The 27042-nt window shown below is 33.1% G+C and overlaps 4 protein-coding genes across 5 annotated transcripts; 2 read left to right on the forward strand and 2 right to left on the reverse strand.

Annotated features, from left to right (window-relative positions):
- Window positions 1–2461: 2461 nt before the first annotated feature.
- On the forward strand, window positions 2462–5206 carry LOC18094155 (transcription factor bHLH71). 2 transcript variants are annotated; one of them, XR_002983789.2, is made up of 4 exons: window positions 2462–3211; window positions 3798–4217; window positions 4756–5001; window positions 5077–5206. XR_002983789.2 is itself a non-coding variant. In XM_006368327.3 (3 exons), exons 1-3 carry the CDS (start codon window positions 2816–2818, stop codon window positions 4849–4851), a joined length of 912 nt encoding a protein of 303 aa, XP_006368389.1. In that variant the 5' UTR covers window positions 2462–2815; the 3' UTR covers window positions 4852–5206. The 2 variants fall into 2 exon arrangements, 1 of the variants encoding a protein (XP_006368389.1); XM_006368327.3 differs by having other exon boundaries at window positions 4756–5206.
- A 2865-nt stretch (window positions 5207–8071) lies between these two features.
- On the reverse strand, window positions 8072–10027 carry LOC18094156 (E3 ubiquitin-protein ligase Os04g0590900). Its single transcript, XM_024600648.2, has 2 exons — window positions 9622–10027; window positions 8072–9495 (listed from the first exon to the last, which is right to left on the reverse strand). Exon 2 carries the CDS (start codon window positions 9358–9360, stop codon window positions 8254–8256), a length of 1107 nt encoding a protein of 368 aa, XP_024456416.1. The 5' UTR covers window positions 9361–9495; window positions 9622–10027; the 3' UTR covers window positions 8072–8253.
- Window positions 10028–17007: 6980 nt separating this feature from the next.
- LOC18094157 (28 kDa ribonucleoprotein, chloroplastic) lies at window positions 17008–20010 on the reverse strand. The gene is made up of 4 exons (XM_006368329.3): window positions 19467–20010; window positions 19277–19375; window positions 18065–18367; window positions 17008–17342 (listed from the first exon to the last, which is right to left on the reverse strand). The coding sequence occupies exons 1-4, from the start codon at window positions 19836–19838 to the stop codon at window positions 17232–17234; spliced, it is 885 nt and encodes a 294-aa protein (XP_006368391.1). The 5' UTR covers window positions 19839–20010; the 3' UTR covers window positions 17008–17231.
- Window positions 20011–22640: 2630 nt separating this feature from the next.
- On the forward strand, window positions 22641–24529 carry LOC18094158 (protein TORNADO 2). Its single transcript, XM_006368330.3, has 2 exons — window positions 22641–23374; window positions 24090–24529. Exons 1-2 carry the CDS (start codon window positions 22877–22879, stop codon window positions 24399–24401), a joined length of 810 nt encoding a protein of 269 aa, XP_006368392.1. The 5' UTR covers window positions 22641–22876; the 3' UTR covers window positions 24402–24529.
- The last annotated feature ends 2513 nt before the right edge of the window (window positions 24530–27042 follow it).

Genomic DNA, 27042 nt, shown 5'->3' on the forward strand with positions numbered 1-27042 from the left:
TTCCTTTTAATCTTCCCACCCACCCACTCACTCCCAGGTGAGCTTGCATGAATGATTTGCTGAGTTTTCTTGTTCTTACATTGCCAGCAAACTTGCTTACTGGCTGGTGAACTTGTATGTGGATACTCTGTTTACCCCATCACTCTCAGCCCTACTTTCTTGCTTATGCTTATTGTGTATCTAATCATAACTGGTATTGCTGATTTTTATGGTGTTAAATTGAAAATTTTGGTAGAGCGGCTTTGGTTTCTGTATAGAAACGACATTTTGGTTTAAGGCCTTGGGTTGCGGCAAAGTATTTCGCAGCTAGAGCAAATTCTCATCTGTACACCAAAATTGCAATTCATACCATCTAATTTCCTTATTATTCCTCCTCTGTTATTACTCGTGTTTTTTATATGCAAAGGATGTTGATAGTTTATGCCATTGCCGACATCACATATTTGATCAAGGTAATAGAACTAATTGTCATGGTGGCAAATAAGAATAGGCACCGGCATTGACAAGCACTCACAATAGTTTGCTACATATTAATCATTTCCCTATTGCCATATGCTATTTATGATAGACAAAGCATACAACTTTTACTGTTGATGGCATGATCTTTTTACATTTCTTTTCTTTATGGAAATATAGATCCTTTCCTTGAATTGTGTAAATCTTGAACAGTATGAGACGAGAGGAAAAACTTCAAAAACAGTATAGCTAATAAGAATTAGGGGAAAAAAGGTAGATGAAAACGGAGCTGAAAGTTAAGTTTGGACGATTGCTAGGATATTGCACTTTGGAAGTTGATGGTCACATGGATTCCCTGCAGAGCCTGACATTTTGGACCATGGTCCAAGGTCAGACCATCCTAACATTGGTCCTCATCACAAGATAAGGCTACAGTTCCCACTGATCGTAATCTCTGGATCGCTTTCAGATATGCATTATCCCCTGTACGTATATTTCTACATGGATCGATATTTGAACATCTGTAAAAGAGACCAAACAAATTATGTGTTGGATGTAAAGATGCAAATAGATGGACTTGTCCAGTGGTCTTCGAAGTCTTGAATCTCCAGAAAGTAGCTCCTACACTTTACTAATAAAGCTAGTTATGAGTAGAGATTTTTTTTTTCTTTCCCTTTGATGGATAGGAAAGGTTGATTTGCAATGGATGCATTTGTGTCTATGCGATACAGGCATGTCGAGACTTGCGGCAGAATATAGATGACTGCTTAATATGCAAATCCAAGTTGTGGCTGTGGGACATGCTGACTGCAATCGTGGTTCCTAGAGAGGCAGTATAATAAGTAAACCTGGTTAGGGTAAAATAACTAGATTGGTGGGTTTGGATTTAGAAGACGAGGGATGTCTACTACCGCAGGGCTCAAAGCACAGGTAGCCTTGTTGAACTAACAATATTTGACTGAAAAAAGTGCATCTGTTAGTTGTGAATTGTGATTCCCATGGCCATTGAAGTGTTTATTATGGACAGTTCAGTGAGTTTCGCCAAAATGTGTTTGTATTTTCTAGTCTTGATCTCAATTATTGATGGGGGCAATCTTGGGTTGGAATAATTATTTGAGTTGCTGCGGTAGTACAGGTAGATATCAATTGTGTTATGGAAAGACTGCGATCCCTGCAATCTTTTCTGCTGGATATCTAAGGTTGCTGGGAGGGAGTAGACTGAATTTGAATGCGAAGAACCACCACCTAATGACCCTACGCAAGCTAGCACATGCTTTAACTCGTACATGAAGCTTTAACTCGAGATAAGGCCATAAAACGTACCAATGGAGATTTCTTAAGAAAAGAGGGAGAAATTACTGGCAATTGAGCCAATGATATTGGGATATAATATAAAAAAAGAGATCCTCTAAATTCAAATGTTGCATAACTGTACTCTTAAAGCTTTAGCAAGCAAATCCTTTACACGAGATGAGGGAACGAGCTAAAGGCTTTGGAGAATTTGAATGACAAGCTGTACATAGTGACCGAGTTTGCTCCAAGTATTGACCATTAACAAGCTGTTAATGACCCCTTGTCTGTGACTGCAGATCATGGTGCTTAGTGTTCTATCATCATCAAGGCACGTTATTTTCACATATAAATATGATAGTAGTCACTATCACATATACAGCCACCGGCCACTGGATTTGGCAAGCTGCATGATGAACGGCCCAGATAACAGATATTATCATTTTGCACACTAGAGACAAACCTTGAGTGGCATGTATGGTAAGCCATGGGTTGTGAAGCACACAGGTTATAAAATCCTTGTAATTCATGTATCTAAATAATCTCTCCATTTTCGTGAGAGAATCTACGGTACGCGAGCCAGTCATTTTCCGCAAAATCCAACACAGATTTGAATGTGAGGGGTAGCTTTTACACAGCTGCTTATGTTGTTTGTATGCATATTTCTACATAGATTTGGGTCCCCCCCCTCCCCCTCCCACCCCTTTCCTCTCTTCTCTCACCTGTGCAGAAACATTGCCAGCAGTGTTGATAGCACCTATGACTATCCGGAAGGTTACTGAAACACAAATGAAAGAGAGAGCTCCTCACTTTTTGCAAGCAGAAAGGCAAAACAACTTTTTTCTGCCCCTCTCACGGGCACCATATCTTTCTCTTTCTCTAGATTACCCTCCCAGCATAAATTTACCTCTTCACCAATTTACCCCTTCCCCAGTGTACAGAACACATGCTTCTGTATATAAAAGTTTGAAGAGTAAGGGGTGGTTGTCATTATAATGCAACATTGAGTTATTTAAGTTCCATTTAGAGAGGTGAAGATAGTTAAATTTAGCTGACAGTTCGAAGGGAAATGGCACTAGAAGCACTATCTTCTAGTGAGTTCCTGAACTTCATAATCTATGACACTATCCCTGCAACTCCATATAACTGCCATGACTCCCTAGAGACAGCAGGTTTCTTGTTAGAGAATTTGAAACCTCAAGACCATGGTGTTTCTGTAAATAGCTCTTCACTAATGACTCAACAAAGATGTTCTATGGGACGAGAAGCCACCAATAGGAGGCAGAATTTATTAGCTGTGCAAGGAAAAAAGAAAAGAAGAAGAAAGCCAAGAGTTTGTAAGAACAGAGAAGAAGCCGAGACACAAAGGATGACACACATTGCTGTTGAGAGGAATCGGAGGAAACTGATGAACGGGTATCTTGCCGTTTTGAGATCTCTCATGCCTGAATCTTATGTTCAAAGGGTTTGTTTCCACTTGTTTCTTATAACTAATATCTGTTCTCTTGCATGCTCTTTTCCTATAATCCCAGCTACATTTAAGTAATTGGGGATCATTAATCATGGAGAAGTTCTACTGATTGTTGTTTTTGCCAACTTTTTGTAGTAGAATTCGGTAAGTCTCCTAGTGGACAGTTGGCAAATGAACATTCAGACATTAAAAGAACTTATTGTGAAATAGGAGTAAGCAAATTAGTTCGTCATCTAAAGAGGCCTAGTTGAAAAGTTTTTGCAGCTTAGAGTCTCTACATATCTCATACTCAAGCATGTATACATTTCATAACCCAGTCACGTGAAGCTGAAAATCTTGGTTCCACCACTCTAATTTGCTCATTCTTTTGCATAATTCCTCTATTTTCACGTGAGAATAAGCAATATTAGAGTCTAGAGCAAGCGTTCAAGTGTGGTGCTGCTGGTGATTAATCTCAATTAATGTGATATTCAAGGTTAAACTTTGCGATTATCTCAGTCATCATGCGTGTTAATTATATATGACTTCCTACCTACCTGCATGTGCTAATTACGTTCGTTAAACCTTTCTTAAAGTGCAGGGTGACCAGGCTTCTATAGTGGGTGGTGCCATAGAGTTCGTGAAGGAGTTAGAGCACCTTCTGCAATCCCTTGAAGCCAGAAAGCTCAAACTACATCAAGGACTAACAGGACCTGATTATGACATTGAAGATGCTACTGAAACCTCAGAGTTTCCACCACCACCCTTCGCACAGTTTTTTGTGTATCCTCAATACACTTGGTCTCAAATCCCTAACAAGTTTACGTCAAAAACCAAAGCATCCATAGCCGATATTGAGGTCAATTTGATTGAAACCCATGCAAATCTGCGGATTCTCTCAAGAAGAAGCCCCAGACAACTTTCAAAGCTAGTTGCTGGATTTCAAACACTTTACCTCACTGTCCTTCACATCAATGTGACCACCATGGACCCCTTGGTTCTATACTCAATCAGTGCCAAGGTATGTACAATGAATATATGTTGTGCTATTGTTTGCATAAGGTTGCACACTTGTGTTTTTCTTCATTTTACTTTAATTTGGACCCCGACACAAAAGAAAAGTAAATTCCGAACCCTACTCTTACATTGTTTATGTAACTTTGGGTGCCATCTCTATCAATAATATTTTTATTGCAAGGATGTTTTCTCATATTTTAGAAAAATGCAGTCACTTTATTGATTAAATACTACGGGACATGTTACATGGGTCATGTATTTCGTTCAGAAAGCATGAATAGCACTATAATTATGCAACTAGTATATGCTCCTAACAAATGACCCCACAATAATGAGATCGATGGCGAGGAAATCTGTCGCCATTTTATAAGCAATGGCCTTCAATTATAGCCATACGGGCCAGGGGGGAATGGGCAGGGTGAGTAAAGACGACACTTTCTAGTATTTTTGGTGTTTTCTAAGTTCAGAAACTCATGTCCATTTGCCTAGAATTGCAGAAAAAGAAGCAGTTTTGGACTAAAATCTGAACATGCTTGATGCAGCTTGAAGAAGGATGCCAACTCACCTCGGTAGATGACATAGCAGGAGCAGTCCACCACATGCTTCGAATAATTGAGGAAGCAACTGCCCTGTGTTGATCAGTCAAGTCATTTATCTATCCAAAATGCCCATTGGTGGACGACAAAATCACCATAATGCCACCCACTTTTGTCTCTTGTGATGAAGTTCCACGTCTTCCTTCTTGGGCTTTTCAGTGCATCTTCAGTGTAGTTGGACACTTGTGCTTCGTAAGTTGTAATGTTTTTTTTTGTTTTTTTAACAGTTCATGAGGGCTAAAACTTTAAAAGTGTATTTTCAAACAGAAGGAAAATGGAAGGAGAGAGATAATGGGATTTGAGAGTCTAGCCATGTTTGCAACAATCTGGCATGTGAAGGTATCTGTTTCAAGGACTGAAAATGTGAAGCATATGACTCTTTTCTTTCTTTCTTTAACCACGATTTTAGGTTATTTTGTAAATTATTTTAATTAATTTTTTATTTTTGGTTCAAATAAACGTTGTTTTATTGGAAATGACTTTTGACTTAAGTTAAAATTTATATTTTTTAATTTGTGGATTGTAATTTATACTAAATTTCTTGTTAAAATTATTTATGAAAATTAAATTTTGAATTATGATTTTAAATAAAAAAAAATCATTATTTAAAAGTCATGTCAAGTAAACTCTTGTTTTGTAAATAAATGACTAGACCATCAAAGCAAATTTTTTTTTGTTTGTTTCTTGGATATTAGTTTTCCTTTTTCCTCATTAATCATGGAATTGAAATATATTTTAATAAAAATAATAAAATTGATTGTTATTCCAATTAATTCTAAGCCCCATTGTTCACACTCTAAATTGAAATTGCTACAATGCAAGTTAATCTAACGATTGAGTGCTCGTAGTTTTTGTTATTTATTATTATTATTGGAGCATATTCTAATTAGGGGTGATAATTTTCGATTTGGTTCGGTTTTTATCAAAAAAAAATAACCAAAACTAGTTTTTTTAAAAAAAATAAAACCGAAACCGGTTCAAACCGATTGATTTCGGTTCGATTCGGTTATTTTGGAAAAAAATCGGTTCAAACTGATTTGGCTCGATTTTTCCGGTTTGGGTTCGATTCGGTTTTTTTGGTTTTATGCTTATAAAACCGAAACCGAACCAGTTGGTTTTTTTAAAATTTTAATCAATTTAATTGAGTTTTTTTTACGGTTCAGTTTTTTCAGTTATTTTTTTTCATGTTTAATCGGTTTTTCGGTTGTTTTGCTCATCCCTAATTCTAGTATAGAAACTCTAATTTCATTTGTAATGTGTAGAAAAGCAAAAGGATTGCCTTATTAACTTATAGTTATAAAACCCTACTTGGTAATTGATCCGGTAAAATGATATGGTTATAGGTTTGGTGAGTCAACTCGAGTCAATTCGAATCAACCCGGATTTAATTGTGTTTCTAAATCACTAATACTTTGATTTTGATTTCTATCGTTGACAGCCTTTTAATACATAAGAGATCTTAAAACTAGTACTTTGCTTCATTCATGAATATTATTAATACATTATTAATGTTAATGATGAAATGCTTAACCTTTTTTTTGGTTGATTAATTGGTTCATCCGGGTCAATGGTTGACCCACCAGGTTGACCGGGTTTAATCATTTTTTTGTTCTTGTTGGTATTTAATCTTATCCAAATCGGTTCAGTCATCGGGTTAACTTTTCAGATCATATCAAGTTTAATAACTATGTATTACCCAGCATAAATTCTCCTATAAAAAAAGGGACAAGAAAATTGTGTGTGTGTGTGTTCTCTCCACGGCCACCTCGACTTAGAGAAGATAAAGGCATTGTATATATGCTCTAACTACTAATATAAGGCCCATTCCAGGCCCCATCTTTTCCAATGTTTCTTTTCAGTTACAGAAAGGGAAACCCATCGGCAGTGAAGCTATAGAGGCCGAGCTACATTACAGACCATACATAGGACCGAATGGAAAGCCCACTAGATCCAACGAAGGAAATCTTATCAAGAAGCTCCTTCCATGCCCCCTCCCCCGTCCCATCCGATTATAAGTACGGCACTTTAATTTGAAATTGATGGAAATTAATTTGATGCGACTTGGAAAGATAAGTGTTTTTTGTATTTTATGGACAATAGATAAATTGTAGATAATATTAAATTTAACTTGAAATTGATTGAGTCTAACCTAAAATATATATTTATATTATATAAATATTTTTGTAGAGTATTTAGATTATTTTTAATACAATATAATATATATATACCTTAATATTAATATAAAATAAATAAATATAAATAATATTAATTATTTTATTATTTATTATATACATACATACTTTTTATATATTAATTATTTTATTTATTATTAATTAATAAATAATAATAGATAATGACCAATACCTTTTGTCAGCCCTAGATTTACAGCAACCATACAAACCTCATCAGAACCCTAGCTCAGGCACTAAAAATATCGGCAAGGTTTCTGTTTTTTTTTTTTTTTTTAATGTTTTTCTTTCTCTTGTAATCTCACCCGAATTTTAAATTGATTTTAAGAGAATGTTTGAAAATGCATGTTAATTCATGTTTTAAAAAAAAATTAAAATATATTTATTTTTAAATTAATTTTTTAATGTTTTGAATCGTTTTGATGCGCTAATTTTAAAAATAAAAAAAATATTATTTTGATACATTTTAAAATAAAAAGTACTTTAACAAATAACAACAACCACAATTCTAAACTGGAAGTATTAAAAAAAACAGCAATAATTTTTTGTTTTGAAAATAAACATGAGCTATTAAATATTAAAATGATGACTCAATGGCTGATGATTTTTTAAGCCATTTTCAAGTTGTTTTATTCCAAAAAAAAAATGGGGAATCTCGCTTGTATTAGGTGCATGGAACCAAAAGCAGAGGGAAAAGAAAGTTAGCTTCAGACCAGAGAGTGGCTTTGCTACAGAGGACATCTTATTGTTACATACACCTTTGTCAAAATATTCCATTTTTCTCCCAAGCCAATACTATTTTATTAAATAAATCTTACATATATTGGCGATGCTGAGAGAATTTGGGAGGAGAAGAAAATTTTCTTGCAGCCCCTGCTACACGTGGCAGCCTTTCAAGCTGCCATGTATTGAGTTGCATTAAATATTATTAAAAAAATTAAGAGTCACAGTTCTGCTTGATGCAGAAGATTGCAAAAGGCAAGCAGGGGGGAATGGGAACTCTGTGTTACCAAATAGATGAAAACATCTGTATATCCCTCATGCAGAACAAACAAAATGCTGACAGAACAAAATTTGCAAGAAACATTGATATCCCTCATCAATTTTATATATAGAGGAACACAATTCTCACACTTACATAACTTTATCGTAACATTGATTAATGGAAAATATGACCGTCGATAATTCTTGTATTTCTTCATCATTCTACTAACAATTTCCTCTCTAAAAAAAATAATAATCGGAGTTTCTCCGTTTAAACAGGACTAGTGGCGTCACGTACTCTTCCATGGCCGGTGGGAAAGAATCTTCCGCTTGAAAATGATCTCTTCATGGTAACGGGATTAAGCACACAATGCAAGACTCTTCTTCTGTTGCTAGACGTGAATTTGCTGTCTTCTGCTGAATGTTTTGATGATCCAACATCTCCTGAACAGTCTTCTACTCGAACAACTCCATCCTGATTCATGCGTAAAATATCAGCGACAGAAGCGTGGCTTTGACATGGATGATCCATTGAAACTGATCTCCTAATGCGTTGATACCCATCAATATCTCGCATCTCAATTATGGTATCTCTCTCTTCCAAGTTTCCCAAATCACTAAATACGCGCCACGGAGTCTTTGGATCCCCAGCAGGATTCTGCATCACTTGCTCATCTCTAGCAACCCTTTCCGTGCCTTGTGTAGCAGCCACATTGTCGTTGGATCGTTGGCTATTTTGCCAAGATTCATTGCCTCGAGGAGTTTCAGCCACTGGAGGAGGCAATTGAGGCGGGGAAGCACTAAAGAAAACAATGTTGGCACGACACAGTGGGCAATTCGAGTGAGAGCGGAGCCATGTATCAATGCAAGGAACATGGAAAGCATGGCTGCACTTAGGCAAAAGCCTTATGCTCTCATCTTCTTGAAACTCGCTGAGACAAACTGAGCAATCTGTCCCGTCAATCAAACCATCTCCCTTTTTGTACTTGCATACTGTGATGGACCTTATAAGAGCCTCATCTAAGCCAGTTGTTGCAGCATGCCAAGGTTCATGGAGAGAGGGGTTGTGATCTCCCTCAAATTCCTCATTTTGGCCATGGTTTTGATCCCTTCTCCTTGCTGGATCATTGTTTCCACAGTATTTAGATATTATGGTGTAGTAAATTACTAAAAGGAAAGCACTGAGCAGTATGCCTATAATGGCAATGACAAGGGGAGAGATTTTTGGACTTGAATTGTCATCAAGGAATTCAAGGGGAGGTGGAGGAGGGAAAATGATGTAGCACCATTGTGGACAGTATAAGCTACAAAATCCTTGAGAACAGTCTTTATTGTTCACGTATGGAATCCAAGTTTTTGGGGTGCCGAGTGATGCCATCACAAGCCTTACAAACTTTAGGATTTTAAGCTATTAGCTGTTCTGACATGATGCACACATTCTAAAGTGAGAAGCAAATCATTTGGACCATTTGTACTAGTCCAAACAAAAAAACCTGAAAAACTCTTTTCACGACTGGGTGGAAGAAACAGTGAAACAATAAAATTATGGTAAGAATTGATTTGAAAATAATTTCATAAAACCAACGATATTGAGATGCTCTGAGAAAGAAAAGGAAAAGAAAAATTATACAGAGATTACCTTAGAAGTGTATTTGGACAGGATGGCTGGAGAGTTTCTTATTAGTAAATGATGAGATGCATATGAGCAAAATATCATGAACTGATGTTGCATTATCTATCTAGGTGAGGAGAAGACAGAACAACAAGAACAGAGAGAGTTCGAGTAATACGATTTTAAGAGACCACAGAGGAGAAGCCTGGAATTTGGAAGGGGAAGGGCTTACATGGAAAGCAAAGTAAAGAGTGTTGATTAGAATTCTTTCTTTTCTTTCTCTTCTTTTCCTTGTTCATCGCCTTTTCTTTTCTTTGCCATCTCTTTTTTTGTGGGGGAGATAATGGTTTGTTGACTAAGGAGGTGATGCTGGTTGGGGAATTCATTAAAGTAATCAATGCTTTTATTATTGTTCAAGACAGGTGCAGCAGGGATGAGCATGTAGCATGGAAACTCCTGTGTGAAATCTCATTTGCAATATTTAGTTTAAGTCAAAAATAAATTTAAATAAAATTTTAAGATATAATTTATATTATTTTAAATATTTATTTTAAATAAAAACATTTTAAACTTAAATCTTATATAATTACACTATTTTATGTTTAACTTTTATTAAATAAATAGGCTGTCATATCAGGGACACACGTCCAGTACCGCTTGTGAATTTTGCCAGTAAAGTTGAGTCCCATCGTTTCTCTTTCCCTCCTTGCAGTTGGCACACAACAAGGCCACAGAGAATTTCTCACAATGCAAGCTGATAGGATATTGCGATCACTATAATCCTTTTTCCGTTTCCTTTTTTTCCCCTTTCTTGTCCTATGGATTTAGAAAATTGAGTTTACTTGGAGAGGTGAAACGATTTGTAGTGTACTAGTGTGGGCAGGCTTTCCCTTGGCGAGATATGAAAGAGGGAAAGGGGCATAATTCAAGAGAATAGAATCTTTGTGGGGAGACCGAGACATGATTTTTCAATACACTGTAATGCTCCATTGTCTACTCTCAGAGCATCAAAGTGCTGCTTTGTGGACCCAAGCAAATGGTCTTTGAATTCCACTTGAGATGAGCATATATTCTCCCACCTGACTCGAGACCAACGTCTTTTTTCTTTTACAGTTCAACCGAGGTGACAAAGGCTTTCAGCAATAGCCAGGTCTAAGAAATCACAAGACAAGATTCAGCAACTAGTGCCTGTTGAGACTTGAGACACGGATTCATCGGCCATTTCTTCAAAAAGTACCAAGAGATCACTGTAAACTAACATGAAATTCAGTCCGTTCCTTGAGATAAAATCTCAGGGTAAAGATGCAGCAAATACTACTAGATATGCCATTGCATTAGCTCAGTTTCAAGTCAGTCGAACAAACTTTAATGAGTCATGTGTGAGAACCAAGAGCTCTCTTTCTCTCTAACCAAGCAACCACCCCATAACCTAGGTGGACCTTTTCTCTTCTTTTCAGTACTTTCACTTTCTCAGCGGTCTACGCAGTACCCTTCTCCAAAGTCACACCCTTAATGACCTATAATTTACCCTATATACTTGCATGCTAATATTAGATTCTTAATCATCACACCTAATTTTCAGTTTGATGTAAAGCTACACACATATATCTAACTTCTCATCATGATATCTATAAATATTGAAGAATAATATAAATTATATCATAAAATTTTATTTAATAATTTAATATTTTAGATTGAATTGATTTTTTAACATGATATTAGAATCTTAATGACCAAGCGGTCACGAGTTCGAATCTCACTATCCCTTTTATTTGATAAAAATTAAGTATAAGATAATATGAATCTGTGCAAAAAGCTAACAGCTTAAACTCTTAGGTTAAATTAGTTCTTTGACAATTAGCAAAAAAACAAGTAAGGTATCTCAACAAATGTGGCTTCAGTGTCCTGTTTTCACTTTTGTAATAACAAAATGCTATGGAAAATGAATCCATCTCCTCTTTCTCTCCTCAACGTGTTCTGGATCATCAAGTGATCAACACAAAAATAAATCATGATGCTGACTAGGATCAAGATGGCATTGAACATCTCTAACCGGTAACCAACGCAAACAAGGGATGATATTATTTAAATTGAAATTATTGAGCTTAGAAAAGATCATCATTGAAGTTGACTGAAAAGGTTTTTAAAGAGTCGTCTGTGAACCAAGCACTCTCCCTGACCTACCAGCAGCCAACCACCCTGAACTTAATGGACGGCTTTTCTCTTCTTTATCACATTCTTAATCTCTCCCTCTCCACAGCCGCTCCATCTCTTCAACTTTAGTGGCCCATAATAGTCTTTAATTAATGCTTCAGACTACTCAAATTAAGACTGGATTATCTTGATCAATGTAGTCGGACATGAAGTTCGTAACGGGCCTCAAGTAAATATCCCATGATGCCCACAAGCTAACAACTAGAAGATATATACCTCCACAGATGTTGATTTTATCTCTCAACCATTTATTATTATCATTTTTTTTTCTTTGATGTGCCCTGATCTTCAAGTAAACAACGAAAATTAGCTACCAACTGCATCAAGATAAGCTTGAACCTGTACTGCGTGAAGTCCATCTTGAGATGGAGCACAAGATTCCAAATCAACTTGACGAAAAAGAAAATGATTTTAAAATATTAATAATATTGAAATCATAGTGTAAATAGAATCAGAAGGATGTAAATGATCATAACAGATATGAAACCATAACAAGAACGATTCTTGCATATTATCATACCAAGAAAAGGTTCGATGGTCTTTTTGTTATATCATATAGCTTATAAAAATCAGATGAATAAAGCATAATCATGAAAGTCCGATGACTTTGCAGCCTGGAACCGAATAACAGAGAAGGCTGTGAAGCAATCAACTCCCATAGGAACACTGATTCAAATGCAAACAAATAATGACAGTAATCTCAAGCTCCGGTGCAGTCAGAATCCAATCACAGCAAGTTAGCAGCAAAGGACGACATGGTTAAAAGCAAATGCTTGACAACAGCAGGAAACCCATAACAACACTCCTAGTAGCCAGGAGTTATATGAATGCCCTACGGGCATACTTTATCAAGTATGAATTGTTGAAACAGCTTTTACCAGCCCATCATCAAATCTTTCTCCTTTTCCTTTTTCTTGTTAAAATTCTAAACTACGACCTAAGCTAATCACACCCGGCCTACCTCTTAAAACTATATATATATATATATAGGTTTTCTCTGTCGTGTTCTTTTTATTAATTAAGAGTATTATAAATAATAGTGTGTATATAAGAACCAAAAAATATATATTTGGAAGTAGGTTAAAGTTGTGGATTAAGACTTATAGTCATTGAAATAGATCACTTAATTTCTAGATTTACAAAAACAAAAAAAATATTAAGCCCACTCTTGATTAATTGAAGAGTACAATTCACCCCTAATATTTTATGATTTTAAATTTTATTGTTTTTATTTAATATGTTACCAAAGAGTTTAGTGTATTTTTTTTTTAATAATTCTTAAGAATTTTTACAAATTTATGAAAAATAGTTTTTAATTACTAAAATTTAGTAGTTAATAACTGAAATTTATTTTGGAGAGCGAAAAATTTGTATAGTTTGGTTCTAAATGTTTCAATACACTAATATTAATTGATTTTTATATAGAATTTGAATATGTATAAGGTGTTTCATAAAGAACTTGATTTCTATATGAAATTGACTAATTTACTTATCTACAAGTAGGTGCAGTTAATAATTTTTGACAACTTCATTGTAATTATGCTTAGAATAATACTTTACTCGAAATTTAAAAAAAAACAATTATTAGCCTTTTCATATTAAATTTCATAAAGTTATTATTTTAGACCATAATTATCATATGATGTACATAATTATTTTTGGTATTTAATTATTAAAAATAGATATTTTGTAAGAAAAACAGCAGGCTGAAATAACACGTTTATGGTGTTAGGTTATTCTCGAAGGGTGTTTTAAGGTCATTTAAGCCAGTGATATACTTAAGTTTTGATTACACTATAAATTAAAAACAAACTTATGTATTACATTGAGTATTAGTGAATATATAATTAATGGTGATTGTTATTGCTAGGTTGTCTCTAAGTTAATCTTGGATTTGTGCATCAAATAAGGAATTTGTTATTTATATGGTTAGTTATTTTGAGTTGGAAAATATATATTATGTGCTAAATGAGTTTTTTTATTAAAATATTTATTTTTTCATGAATTAAATAGACCATGCATGATAAATGATTTGTAAATAATGTAAGTGTTTTGCAAAAGTATGTATATGATTTTAAAAGTGTTTTAAATATGTTTTGTTTTTGCGAACCTATTTGTGGATTGAATATGAATTTGATTGACTATGCTTTCAACTCGATCTTTGAGGTTAAAACATTAGCACTTATAATTTATAAACATATTTATTTAGAATTTGATGCCTAGTCGTAAGATGGTTAGAGTAAATATAGTCCTTTGACTTTAAATATAAATATACAATCCATGTTTGGGTTTAAAATGATTGGTTTGAATTATTTAAGTTTATAAATGATTTTATAAGTTTGCTTTTGGTCTTTTAAAACCTTAGAAGTACTTAGGTTTTGGTATATTAAATGAATTGATTGTAAGCTATATGTATTAGTAAGTTTTGGCATGCTTGATCCTGCTAAAAAGATGAATTATTATTTATTAAGTGTGTGACCCTCACCTTTACTTCCTATTCATCTTCTCAATTTTTTTTCCAGATGGTTTGGAGAAAATTTAGAATATCAAGTTGATTGTTCAAAAGTTTATAGTTGATTTATAGACTTGAATATTTCAATAATATATCAATTTAGAATATCAAGTGGATTGTTCAAAAGTTTATAGTTGATTTATAGACTTGAATATTTCAATAATATATCAATTTATGATCTTAAACTTGTAGTATATTTGATTTTATTTGACTTTAAAGTTAGGTTATTTGATGTGAGAAGATATATATTGGGTTTAATTAATTAATTAATTAATCAAGATATTTTTTTTTTAATATGGTGTTATTTTTAGTATAATTTCTTAATTAGAGTTAAGATATACATAAATGCATGAAGAAGAGATCATTTGCGTGTTAGAGCCCATTTATTTTTGTGTTTCAAATGCACTTTAGAGAAAATTAAATTGTTTTAATTTTTTTCTTTGCTTCAATTTTTTTTTTTTTGTGTTTTCAAATGGTTTTGATATACTGATATCAATAATAAATTTTAAATATATATATTATTTAGATATATTATTAACTAAAAAATATTTTAAAAAACAATCGCTATCATAATACTAAATAGAGTTTTAATAATAATATGCTTCAAGACCTCAAAACAAAGCTCCAGCTTGCAAAGACAAGCATTCTTCCTCATTTACTCAACCATGGGTAGTTTTAACAGGCATTTTATCTCTAACATATAAGCATGTTTGATCAACTAATATAGATGTCACAAAATGAAAGAAATTAAAAAGGGAAAGTAGAAAAAAAGATGATAGATGTAGAGGTCATGTTCCACCCAAAACAAAAAATAGAGAAGTAGCCAGTGGTAAGAGCTTGGGACTAAAGGATTTGTTCCCTTGTGATTTCAAGTTCGAACCATATGGTTACTAATATGATGGCCACTGGAGGCTTACATGGTCGTTAACTTCATGACCCGTGTGATTAGTCGAGGCACGCGTAAACTGGATCGGACACCCACGTTAGTAAAAAAAAAAAATATAGAAGCAATACATATAAAAAAAGTGGTGGAAAAGAACTTTAAATTACTTTTTATTTAAAAAAACATTGAAATAATAATCTTTATTTGAATACTGGATTTGATTTAGCAATATAAAAAGTGGAAGGGACAATGTGTGATTCTTAGCGCTTAGATTTATTTGGTCTTCGGAGTTCGGATTTGCAATACACTAACCTGGGCCACAGGCCAGAGTTAAGGCGTCTGTGTGATTGAGAGATGGAAAACGACTCCCATGGTGGGCGGGCCCAGAGGACGTAAGCCAAAATATTCCCTGAGCCCACACGGTGAATCTATACATGTATCAGGCGTAGATATTTTTATTGTTTTTATAAACAAAACTTGAATATACAAGTTTTTTTAATGTATTTATGTAATTTAAAAATAAATAAATTTATATATATATAATAAAATAAATCAAAACTATGTGTAAATAAATAAATAAATAATCATTGACTATATCTAAAATTAAAACTTAAAAAATCAAGAGATATAAGTAAATTAAAATATTTAATCTAAAAAAAACATTTATCCTGTTATGTTTATTAAACTTATTAATTAAATTTTTTATTTAAGTAAACGATAATATAAATAGAGATACAAATTAAATTGATCAAATAAAATAAAAAGAAAAAAATATTATGTAAGACTAAACATATTAGAAATATTATGTAAAAATATTTTTTTATTTTCAAAAATAAAATTTATTCATATAAAAGATAAAAATAAATTATAAAAGAATCATAAAAACTTTTCATATTTAAATGAATAACTAGAAAAATAATTGTCAATTTAAAAAAAAAAACTTTCTAAACAAAATGAAAAAAAATAGATACTAATTTAAATATATAAAAAATTAGAGAAAAAACTATAAAAAAATTATTAATTAAAAATTAAAAATAAATATCCAAAGATCAAGCGTTGATGGGCTTAATCCCCCTAGTAACTCCTTAAAATAAATTTTGTTTACAAACAAATTTTTTAAAAGCAAAAATTAAACGATGCGTCATTTGATTTGTCCAGATTTAGTCACCGAAAAATCAAGGCTTAAATGTTTGAACCCAAAAACTCTTTTTTCAACCAATTTTTTACCCAAAACACCATAGAAACCATGATAAATTTATTCATGACCTCAAAAAACAACTCCAAAAACCAAAATCAAACCGAATTCAAAAATCAACTCGAGCTCAGATTTATTTATTCACGAACTTTAAAGGTTAAAAAAAAATCTAATATGAACTCCTTTTATCAAATAAAACCATTTCACACAAATATCATCTGTTTTTTATTGCCTGAATCGATGTCAATAATATTTTTCTCTTTCTATCACCGGAATCGAGCAACCTCTCTCTCCTCTCTCAACCAGGAACTAAAAAATAACAAAAATAAACTTTTTTACCAAAATTAAATAGGAAAAATATCGAGTTAATGAAATTGTATAATTTGCTTGATTTTTAAAATTCAAAGATCAAAATACATCTATTGCGAAACTTATGGCATGTCACCCATGTTTGATGTCTTTTTCATTTTTATGCTTTTTCTTTCAATCCCATCTTTTTATAAAAAATCAAAATCAATTGGTCTTTAATTATGACTAAATCATAAAAAAAAATATTAAATTTTGCATAGTCTATCCACGATAATATGTGAGTAGATAAACAGTCTAGCCTTGCACAGTGAAAAACCTATTCGCCTTTTAGATGAATACTTAACAAGTATAAAAAATAATGTCAGTCTTTTTAACAAGTTATAGAACGTTAAAGAATAAGAGAAGAAAACGCAAAACATTCAGCAGACTGAGAAGACCTTCATCACTTACATTCATGGACATGATTACGAGTCCTCTTCCTGCTATACTTGTACGTTAATCAGCAATCCAAATAACATCAGGATCTATTTCTCTTCAAGCTGTACCTCGGAAGTTTCTTCCTCTTTCTTTTCAGTTCCAGATTCATCAGCCTTGTCTTCACTGAACTTTAGACGAATGGGCCGACCCATTAGTTCCTACAAGACAAATATCGAAAAGATCATATATCTGTCCCTGATGATTAATCAGCCTTCTGATATGTAGCCAAAAAAGAAGAAGAAGAAGAAGAAAGCAAACATTTTGATGCACAAGCAAAAAATGCAAATGTAAATCTCAATAAGATACAAATTATGCTTAGATGGAAATAAAAACTTCACTTTCTACAACTTGGTAAATCGACCATGAGTAACACCAGACCAAGGAAAGTTCAGGACAATTTTTTTCTTTCTGTCCTAAGGTTAGAAATGTTAATTGATAAACTTACATTATTTTCATTGCCTTCATACTTGATTAAAAAAAAAAAGGAAAACTCCCAGAAGATGCACAGAAACACATGAATATGCTGGAACCAGTAATCTAAGAAGTCGAGAAAAGTAATAAAACCTGACAAATCTTTGCAAATAAATAAGAACAAGGAAACACGAGCAGAAAAAATTATGAATGAGTAGTACCCCCTCCCAGATTTCAAAGAATCCAAACCATATAAGATCTATAAACATCATACATGAAAGAAAGAACCATTCTTCAAAGCAACAACAGAAACAAGTACTACAGTAGCTCAAGCAAGTGATTGGCATCTAAAGTAGTCAAGCTAAAACTACATTAACTTAACACATCCAGCCAATTGATATGACTAACTAGTATTTTGACCCAAGAAAAAAGTTAAATGTAAAATGCTAACAGCATATTTACGTCCTACCTTTCCACTGAAAGCAGAAATAGCAGCCACTGCTTCCTCCCTTGTGGCAAATGACACAAACCCATACCCAGAAGATCTTCCTGCAGGGCCATCAAACACGACCCTACTTGAAACTGGGTTACAATTAGTGGAGAAAAATTCTCTCAAATGACTACCTCTCACTTTCCATGCAAGATTAGAAATATAAAGCTTATGGCGTGTCTCTCCTGCAGGGATATCTGCAGGAGTGCCTGGAAGGCGTGGAGAAGGAGGTCTCCTGAGTCGCTTTGCAAATTCCACCCTGATAATCCTCCCCGACACTTCCTGCAACAGAAAAAATCCTAAAAATAAAAAGCATGCATGTCTCTGGAAATATCCAATATAATATGGAAAATGGTAACTAAGTTGTACACTATTTATAATAATCTACGATGAGCAGTGTTGAATATTTTCCAAAGTCATCAAACTAGCATTTCAAGGATTGGGAAAGGCAAAAACAATGTACAATAGAGAGATGGTGAAAGAGAAGGAAATCGACACAAAAGCTACTCAAGAAACAAGACATTCATAGATAACCATAACTCCCCAAAGCTTCAGGACTTTAAGCTTTAAAACATTTTGACTATCAGCGAGAAAACAACTCTCTCCTAACCATGCAGGTGGGGGAGTTTGGCATTACTCCAAAGGATTAGTCAAGCCAAATGATCTGGATCCCTACTTCATTTTTTTCAAAAAAAAAAAAAAAACTCTCCGAATCCAATAAAGCTACTGGAACCTCAAAAATAAGCAGAGGACACTGGCCATAAAGAATTTAAGTAGCTCCATTAAACAATGAAGATAGAAGTTTCTCTTAAATTAGAGCACACCAACCGCAGTCCGATAGATTCTCATACTTTAGCATTCCTCCCAGCATCAAAATAACTCACCAGAAAACTTAATTGATAGAAATGAACAAGGAAAAAGTATCATCCTATTCCCTTAAAAGGGAAACTCATTTGAACCTGTCAACTAGAAAAAAAGTTATGTAATTTTGATTAAGAAACCGACTACCGGAAAAGTACACCAAAAATGCAACGCATACTATGATAACACTAAACAAAAGACAGTCTCTCAAGCTCCATCTGAAGTTAGGAAATCAAATCGCAAACAGAAAACAAATAGTAACAACTGAAAAAAAGAAAAGCAAATAAAAGAAAGACACACACAAAAGGAAAGCAAAGAAAAGGGGCATACAAGAGAATTGAACTTATCAATAGCAGCCTGAGCTTCCTCCCCAGTAGTCATTGTCACAAAAGCAAATCCCCTACTTCTCCCATTCTTTTGCTTTATAATCTGCATTTCAACACATAAAAACAAAAACCACATTGGAAAATCACTTAAATCAACAGTTAAAGACAGAAACTTTGGAAGGAAATTAAAGAACCTCAACATCTGATACAGTCCCACATTGGCCAAAAAGGTCCTTGATATCAACAACAGAGAAAGACCAGGGCAAATTAACCACAAAAAGCTTTCTTTTTAGGTTTGCTTCCTGTATTTCCTCTTCCTCTGGTGTGATCTCCACCGTTACTTCTTGTACAGTGGAGCATAGTTGAAAGCAGAGGCTTTTACTTCTTGGGTGGTTTTGGGTGAGGGAAGGCTGAGGGAAATTGTGGGAAATGAGAGGGGTAGGATTGGAAATGTGGAGGTTTAAAGAGAGTGGTGGTGATTTGGGAGATAGGAAGAATCTGGAGTAAGAAGGATGATGGGTTGAGAAGAAGGAGAGTGTTGCTGCTTCTAATATTGATGCCGCCATTGCGAAGGTTAAGATGATGATAATAAAAAAAATAAAAACATTTTAGATGGGCGAGGGAGAAGATAAGAGAAAAGGAAAATATTATTTGTTTTTTCTTTGTGGATAATGTGACGACGGTGACGTCTACTCTACTCTGTTTCTCGCTCGGGGTACTATTGCGTTCTTCCTTTGATCTGGACACGAATGTTCCAATATCAGTTCAACCTAAAGTATTGTTTATGGATCAAGTTTCAATACGTTTGGGAATTCCAAATTTTTTAAAAAAAAAATTTAGTTAAAATTTAATAAGTTTTGTATGTTTTAAATCGTTTTGATGTGCTGATATTAAAAATAATTTTTAAAAAATAAAAAAAACATCATTGACATGCATTTCGGTATGAAAAGTTATTTGAAAAGCAACCGCAACTATACTGGCTAGAGAGTAAATTATTGCTACAACTAGGGTGTGTTTAATTTGTTCTATCTTTTGTTATTAGATTTTCTTGTTTGTTTTTGTATTTAGAAGTGTTTTTTTTTTAAATAATTTTTTTTATTTTTTATTTACTTCAAATTAATATTTTTTTGGTGTTTTTAGATATTTTGATGTGTTTATATCAAAAATGATTTTTAAAAACTAAAAAAATATTATTTTTATATATTTATAAGTAAAAAATACTTTCAAAAGCAACCGCAACCACACTCCTAAACAAACTCGAAATGAATATCAATAATGGTGGTTGCAATTTTGGAATGAAAGACTGATTTTTTCATAATTGTGTTTTTGTGTTTTAATTTTTTTTTAAAATTTTGAAATTTATAATTTTTTATTTCAAATTAATTTTTTATGTATTTTCAAATCGTTTTAATGTGTTGATTTGAAAAATAATTTTTTTAAAAAAAATATTATATCAATTTATTTTTAAATAAAAAATATTTTAAAAAATAATTATTACTACATTATCAAAGAATCTCTATAAATTATAAGTTAAATTTCATTTTATAATGGTCTAGGTGGAGTATTCTAAAGGAAACAAGAAGAAGAATTTAAAAACATAATGATCCGATCGATAGACTTGAAAGCTTAAGAAAAAACAATCAAAGGGAGTGCTAATTTTTAGTTTTGTTTCCAAGTTTGTCTTTGAGCCAATTATACTTTTTATTATTATTATTATTAATGTAGGTGTTTGGATTAATTTGTGTATATCTCGACTAATTTTACGAATCTTGAAATTAACGATCATGTAAACTTTCAATAACGATCATATTAGTAATTATATGACTCGAACTTGAGACATTAAAACCCCTAAGTGTACTTTGATATACTTGAAGAGGCATTGATTATACTTGAGGCTCTCTGTATTACAAAAGATGGATGGGTAGGAAAATGAATAAGTGAATAAGGAAAAAAATAATAATAGTAATTTATCCATCTAGTTACTTACTTAGTTAACAAGTTGATAAGGATCTTTCTAATTCTCCTTTTAGATCGTTAAATGTTTTTATTTTAAAAATATATTAAAATATTTTTTTATTTTTGATATCAACACGTTAAAATTATTTAAAATTATTAAAAAAATAATTTAATTTTTTTAAAAAAATAACACACTTTAGGTAATATTTGACATTATGATTATAAAATATTTTTTATTTAAAAATACATTAAAATATTTTTTTATTTTTTAAAATTAATATATAATTTTTTTAAAAAAAACAATATAGCCATATAAATAAACAAAATATTAAAAAATTCTAAGAACCCGTTTGAGAGTGTAGTTGCAGTTGCTTTTCAAAGTGTTTTTCACTTGAAAATATATTAAAATGATATTTTTTATTTTTAAAAATTATTTTTAATATCAGCGCATCAAAATGATTTGAAAACACTAAAAAAATATTAATTTAAAATAAAAAAAATTAAATTAAATTGTTTTTAAAATTAATACTCGGTGACAGTTGACAAACAGCTGCAGTTCAACCCTCTGTCCATCTTTTTAGGCTTTGATAGTTAGATCTGGTGAAAAGCTTTTGATTGGATCGATCTTTGAGGCCCAGGTACGAAGACTGTCCATTCTCCTCGAGTGAGACCCATATAAAATCATTAACGATAACTTTTCTAATTACTTAAAATTCTAAATTGATTTGATTTTTTTAGTATTGTAGTATAGGGTTGATAACAGAAAAATTACGAGTTTAAATTTTATTATTTTTATTTATTTTAGTTAAAATTATAATTTTAATATAAGATATTATAGATACATGCAAATCTCAAATTTGAAAAACTTATATTCGAGGCATGTATTATAAAATTAATATTTCCTTTAAAGGGTATTTAAAATATTAATATAAAATTATTAATGAACTCTCAAGCCTCACCCCAGCTGTTTAAATTTTGAAATTAAAATGCTTCTTTTAATAGTTTTACATGTGTACTAAATAACTTGATAAAAATTGAGCGATATATAATATTTATATTACTTTATCCGATCAAATTCATCTATAATACTTGTATTAGTCAATTAATTGAGTTGATGTGATAAATATAAATTATGTTTTATATTTTATAATATGTTTTGAGCTAATTTAATGAGCCTAATCTTAGTTTAAAGTAAGTTCTACCCATAAAAAAATATAAGTATAATTTATAAATATTTATAAAAAAATTAACTAAGCATAATATATCCATAATTTATAAAATAAAAAAAACGCGGTTGGATATAATAATAGCCAATTATATTGAGAATACGTTGGTTCGTTTATAGTTGCATCCAACTAATTTAATTCTGTTTGCCTTTCTTCCCTCCCTATCTTACACACGGCATCCCTTTTCAAAAAGTTTTGCAAAGCTCAAAAAAATGTACATTTTGAAAATTAGCGGAGCTTGCTTTGTCGTCATGGATCCAAGGCAAGGAATCAGAGAAAGGTGGGCCACATGACTTAAAGCAGGCTCTGTAGTAGCTTATTTTCAACATCTATCGATTGTACTGCACTATTTCTTTTGTCCTGATCATTATTTGAAACCCAAGAAGAAACAAAATCACTACTGAGAATCCTCCCACCCTAAAATGGCACTGAGCAGTAATGTTATTGGTGCTATAAACTTTGTTGCCATGCTTCTCTCCATTCCGATTATCGGTGCTGGGATCTGGCTAGCAATGGAACCAGACAACTCTTGTGTCAAGATTCTACAATGGCCTGTCATTATTTTGGGAATACTAATCTTAATAGTAGCTCTTGCAGGCTTCGTGGGAGGTTTTTGGAGAATCCCATGGCTCCTTATTTCTTATCTCATTGCCATGCTCATCCTTATAATATTGCTTGCATGTCTAGTGGTTTTCATCTACATGGTCACTGTTAGGGGTTCGGGTCACCTTGAACCCAGCAGAGCCTACTTGGAGTATCGTCTTGATGACTTTTCAGGTTGGCTTCGCCGGAGGGTTCAGAGTTCATATAAGTGGGATCGGATAAGAGGCTGCCTTAGCTCAACCAATATGTGTGCTGAGTTGAACCAGAGTTATCGCATGGCTCAAGATTTCTTCAACGCTCATATTAGCCCCTTACAGGTTACTGGAGTTTTTTCTTGCTTTCATTCTTCGTCCCCCCCCCCCCCCCCCCCCCTTTTACTATATACCTTTGCAATTGATTTAGAAGAAAGATGCCTTTCAATGGCATTGTTCTTTCTATGTGGTGGATGCGAATTTCCGTTTTCTTAGAGAGATTAAAGCTGGAAAAACAAAATAAATTATTATAATTTAAGAAATGAAAACGATCCTCTTTTTTCCCCAAACTGTTTTTTTTTCTTTCTTTCTAGCATCTACCTAGAATTAATAGAATAATAGGCGATATCATCTTCTTCGAATAGATCCACAAAAATCAAAGCACGTCAAGCGTGAAGTAATGGAAATTTCTTTGGTCTTTTGTTCATCAATATAAAGAAACGGAGGGAATTGTTGAAGGGCTCGAGGACAGTTCCTGCTTCTTGTCCCCTCCCCAACACATATTTAATATCAATCATATAATTTTCTTTTTTTTTTCAAAATTGTAAATTTACTACTAAAATGTTAATATACTAAACTTAATTATGAAGTTCCTAAAGTTTATTTCGAAATAAACAGCGTTTGTTTCAGTGACTCTAAAGAAAGAATAACCTTTATCTACAGCTAGCGTGTGAAGCATAGAATAATAAAGTTGATTAGATCTCCTCTACCATGCGATATCTTCTTTATGCCTTATCTTTATTTTTATTTTTATTTTCTTTTGCTTTTTTATCGTTTACAGTCAGGATGCTGTAAGCCCCCAACCCAATGTGGGTATACATTTGTGAATCCAACGTATTGGATTAGTCCCATTAACAACGCTGCAGATATGGACTGCCTGCAATGGAACAATGACCAAAATCAACTTTGCTACAATTGCGATTCATGCAAGGCCGGGTTGCTGGCTAATTTGAAAGAGGAATGGAGAAGGGCAGATATCATATTGCTCATTACTCTTGTTGCCTTAATATGCGTATACTTGGTAGGCTGTTGTGCCTTTAGGAATGCCAAGACAGAAGATTTGTTCCGCAGATACAAGCAAGGTTATACATAGAACCTAAGTAATTGGAGACTGATGTTGTAATGTTTGCTGGTTCGTACGTTGTTTTTGCTAATTCTACGAGTTTCGTGTAAGAAGACTATATAATTTCCTGATTAAAGTGTGTGCTGTTTTGGGGTTTCGATGTGCTTCGGTCTTAGTGAAGAAATCCGAGTAAAGATGTTGATAGCAGTGCGCGATTAGCGGTGGGCACCGAAAGTTGATTGCTTTGTGCTCTGCCAACTACAATACAATAATGGGATTGAATTCCAGTAAGGTGACTTTTGAGGGAAGGTTTCAGGGTTTCAGCCCCTGCAGCCATGTCCCATTGTCAGCTGGAGTTTGACAAAAAATCACCATATGTTTCCTTTTTATCGACGAAGTTTGAAATGGGTCATAACTCATAACCCATTTGCATTGGTTCATGCCTCAGACCTCTCTGTGGCATCATGCTTCCGTCTTACGGTCGAAGATTACAAACTGATTTATTTTGGTTTCTGTTTCTTCTTCCCTCTTTCATTTCCAACGGCTTTATCATTGAATATCAGCAAACCGTTCTCTCTTGATTATAGCAAATGTTTTTGTGCTTATTGAAAATCACAGCACAAATGTTCATAAAATATCGTGTTTTGATTGTTTCTGATCTGTTTTAATACTATCATCCCTTCATCTATAGTCGAAAACTCAATGGCCTTTTAGATGCTGCTGATTGTTTCAGCAAAGAATTAGTCAAAATGAAGTCAAGACCCCGGTCAAGTAAAGCTAAATTTGGCCAATAGCCAACCCAACTTTTTTCGTTATATCCTTGAACGACTTCCATTACATAAGCACACCCACATTGGATTACTGTTATGGCAATCAAATTCTCAAATATAATTAATCTACTTACATGTAACCAGCAGGAACACAGTAAATCATACAAAACTAACAAACTGGAAGGCACATAAAACGAAGTGATCAGTTCAGTTTGGGAACAAATGACAGATTCATACATCCTAGTATCTTTGTTTCCGAATCAATATCAATTTTTTAAAAAGATATAAAGAAATAATAAGAGTATAAAGAAACGGGTTGTGTTTAGCAGTTATACCAGACCAAACGACTGAGATCTGACATCCAGATAATTTGGGTGTTACTTGTTTATCAGATCCAAGTAAATATGAATCCAGTGTAATTTTTTGAATTTAAAAATAATAAAACCAATGTCAGACTCAAGAGTCTGGGCATGGTTACCAGACCCAAATCACTTAGATCTGGCTTGGTTGCCAGACCCGGGCATTGAGTTAAAAAAATATATAGTTACTATAAAGAAAAAAAAGAGAGAGAAGATAGAATTTTTATTGAAGGAATAACAAATTTATAAACATAAAAAATAAACTATTTCAATGAAAAGATATGATTTGAATTTTTAGATCTAACATTAAATTAGATTTTTGTGAAGATTTATTGTTTATAAATAATTTCTGAACTTTGATTTTTGTTTAAGATACTTCAATGATAGTTTAAATATTTTTTTATAATAAATAAAAAAATTACAAGTCTCAACATTTTAATTATTACCTTCTCAGACCCAAGTCGCTTGGCTCTGCCATGATTGTCAGGCCTAGTCACTTGGGTCATGCCAAATCTGGGCAAGGAGTTAAAAAAAAAAAGAGAAGATATAATTTTTATTGAAGGAATATCAAGTTCACAAACATAAAAAATTAACTATTTCAATAGGAAGATATAATTCGAATTTGTAGATTCAAAACATTAAATTAGATTTTTTTTATGATTTGTTGTTTATAAATAATTTCTAAACTTGGGTTTTTGTTTATGATACTTAAAGGATAGTTTAAATATTTTTTTAAATAAAGAAATTATAAGTCTCAACATTTTAACTATCACATTCTCATATCAAAGTCGTTTGGGCTGGCATGGCCGTTAGACCCAAGTCATTTGGGTCTGACATTGCCACCAAACCTAAGTTTGCTTGAGTCTGGCATGACCGTTAGACCTAAGCATGCGGGTGTGGTAGACCTAGGAGTGGGTCTGGCAGACCTCGCCATGGGTCTAACATGAGTGTCAGACTTAGGCATGCTGGTTTGGCATGGACCCAAGCGTTGTGGGTCTGGCAGTCATGCCTCACCCAAGGTGCGTTGGTCTAGCCTTGGGTTTGACAGCCACGCTAGACGCAAGACGCTTGGATCTGACAGCCACGCCAGACTTAATATGCTTAGGTCTGACAGCCATGCCAGATCCCAAGGTGTTTGGGTATGACAAACATGACTAATTTGACAAACAACAAATAAAAATGACAATTGTGCATTTTAGTTGTTAGGAGAGAGAAAAAACACAAACAATTGATCATCAACGGCAATCCAACTATTATCTGTCTACATGCGCCACACCATATAAAAGGGGGCATGGCTGCGTATCCAGTGAGACAACGAATGGCTAGATTTGGTCACTAGGAATCGTCACACGTGCCTCTTTAATAGCGCGGACGCCACCCACTTACTGAGAAAGAAAAAGAAAGTCAAAGAAATGTCTCATGAAAAAATAAAAATTAAAAGTGAAACTGCTATTACAATTTACAGTAAAATATCTCTTGATCTAGAGTGATTCCTCACACCATTTAGCTTTTGTTATAATATATTCTAAGAAAAAGGTGTAC

This window comes from Populus trichocarpa, chromosome 1 (genome assembly GCF_000002775.5).
Source record: "Populus trichocarpa isolate Nisqually-1 chromosome 1, P.trichocarpa_v4.1, whole genome shotgun sequence".
NCBI classification, from domain to species: domain Eukaryota; kingdom Viridiplantae; phylum Streptophyta; class Magnoliopsida; order Malpighiales; family Salicaceae; genus Populus; species Populus trichocarpa.

Bases quoted from the DNA above. Each gene is read 5' to 3' on its own strand.
- LOC18094156 (XM_024600648.2), bottom strand. From the start codon at position 9,360: ATGGCATCACTCGGCACCCCAAAAACTTGGATTCCATACGTGAACAAT.
- LOC18094158 (XM_006368330.3), top strand. From the start codon at position 22,877: ATGGCACTGAGCAGTAATGTTATTGGTGCTATAAACTTTGTTGCCATG. The intron at 23,375-24,089 runs GTTACTGGAGTT...TATCGTTTACAG, and splicing joins CTCATATTAGCCCCTTACAG to TCAGGATGCTGTAAGCCCCC.
- LOC18094157 (XM_006368329.3), bottom strand. From the start codon at position 19,838: ATGGCGGCATCAATATTAGAAGCAGCAACACTCTCCTTCTTCTCAACC. The intron at 19,376-19,466 runs GTTCTTTAATTT...GTTGAAATGCAG, and splicing joins GGACTGTATCAGATGTTGAG to ATTATAAAGCAAAAGAATGG. The intron at 18,368-19,276 runs GTATGCCCCTTT...TTTCTGTTGCAG, and splicing joins TTGATAAGTTCAATTCTCTT to GAAGTGTCGGGGAGGATTAT.
- LOC18094155 (XM_006368327.3), top strand. From the start codon at position 2,816: ATGGCACTAGAAGCACTATCTTCTAGTGAGTTCCTGAACTTCATAATC. The intron at 3,212-3,797 runs GTTTGTTTCCAC...CTTAAAGTGCAG, and splicing joins CTGAATCTTATGTTCAAAGG to GGTGACCAGGCTTCTATAGT. The intron at 4,218-4,755 runs GTATGTACAATG...TGCTTGATGCAG, and splicing joins TATACTCAATCAGTGCCAAG to CTTGAAGAAGGATGCCAACT.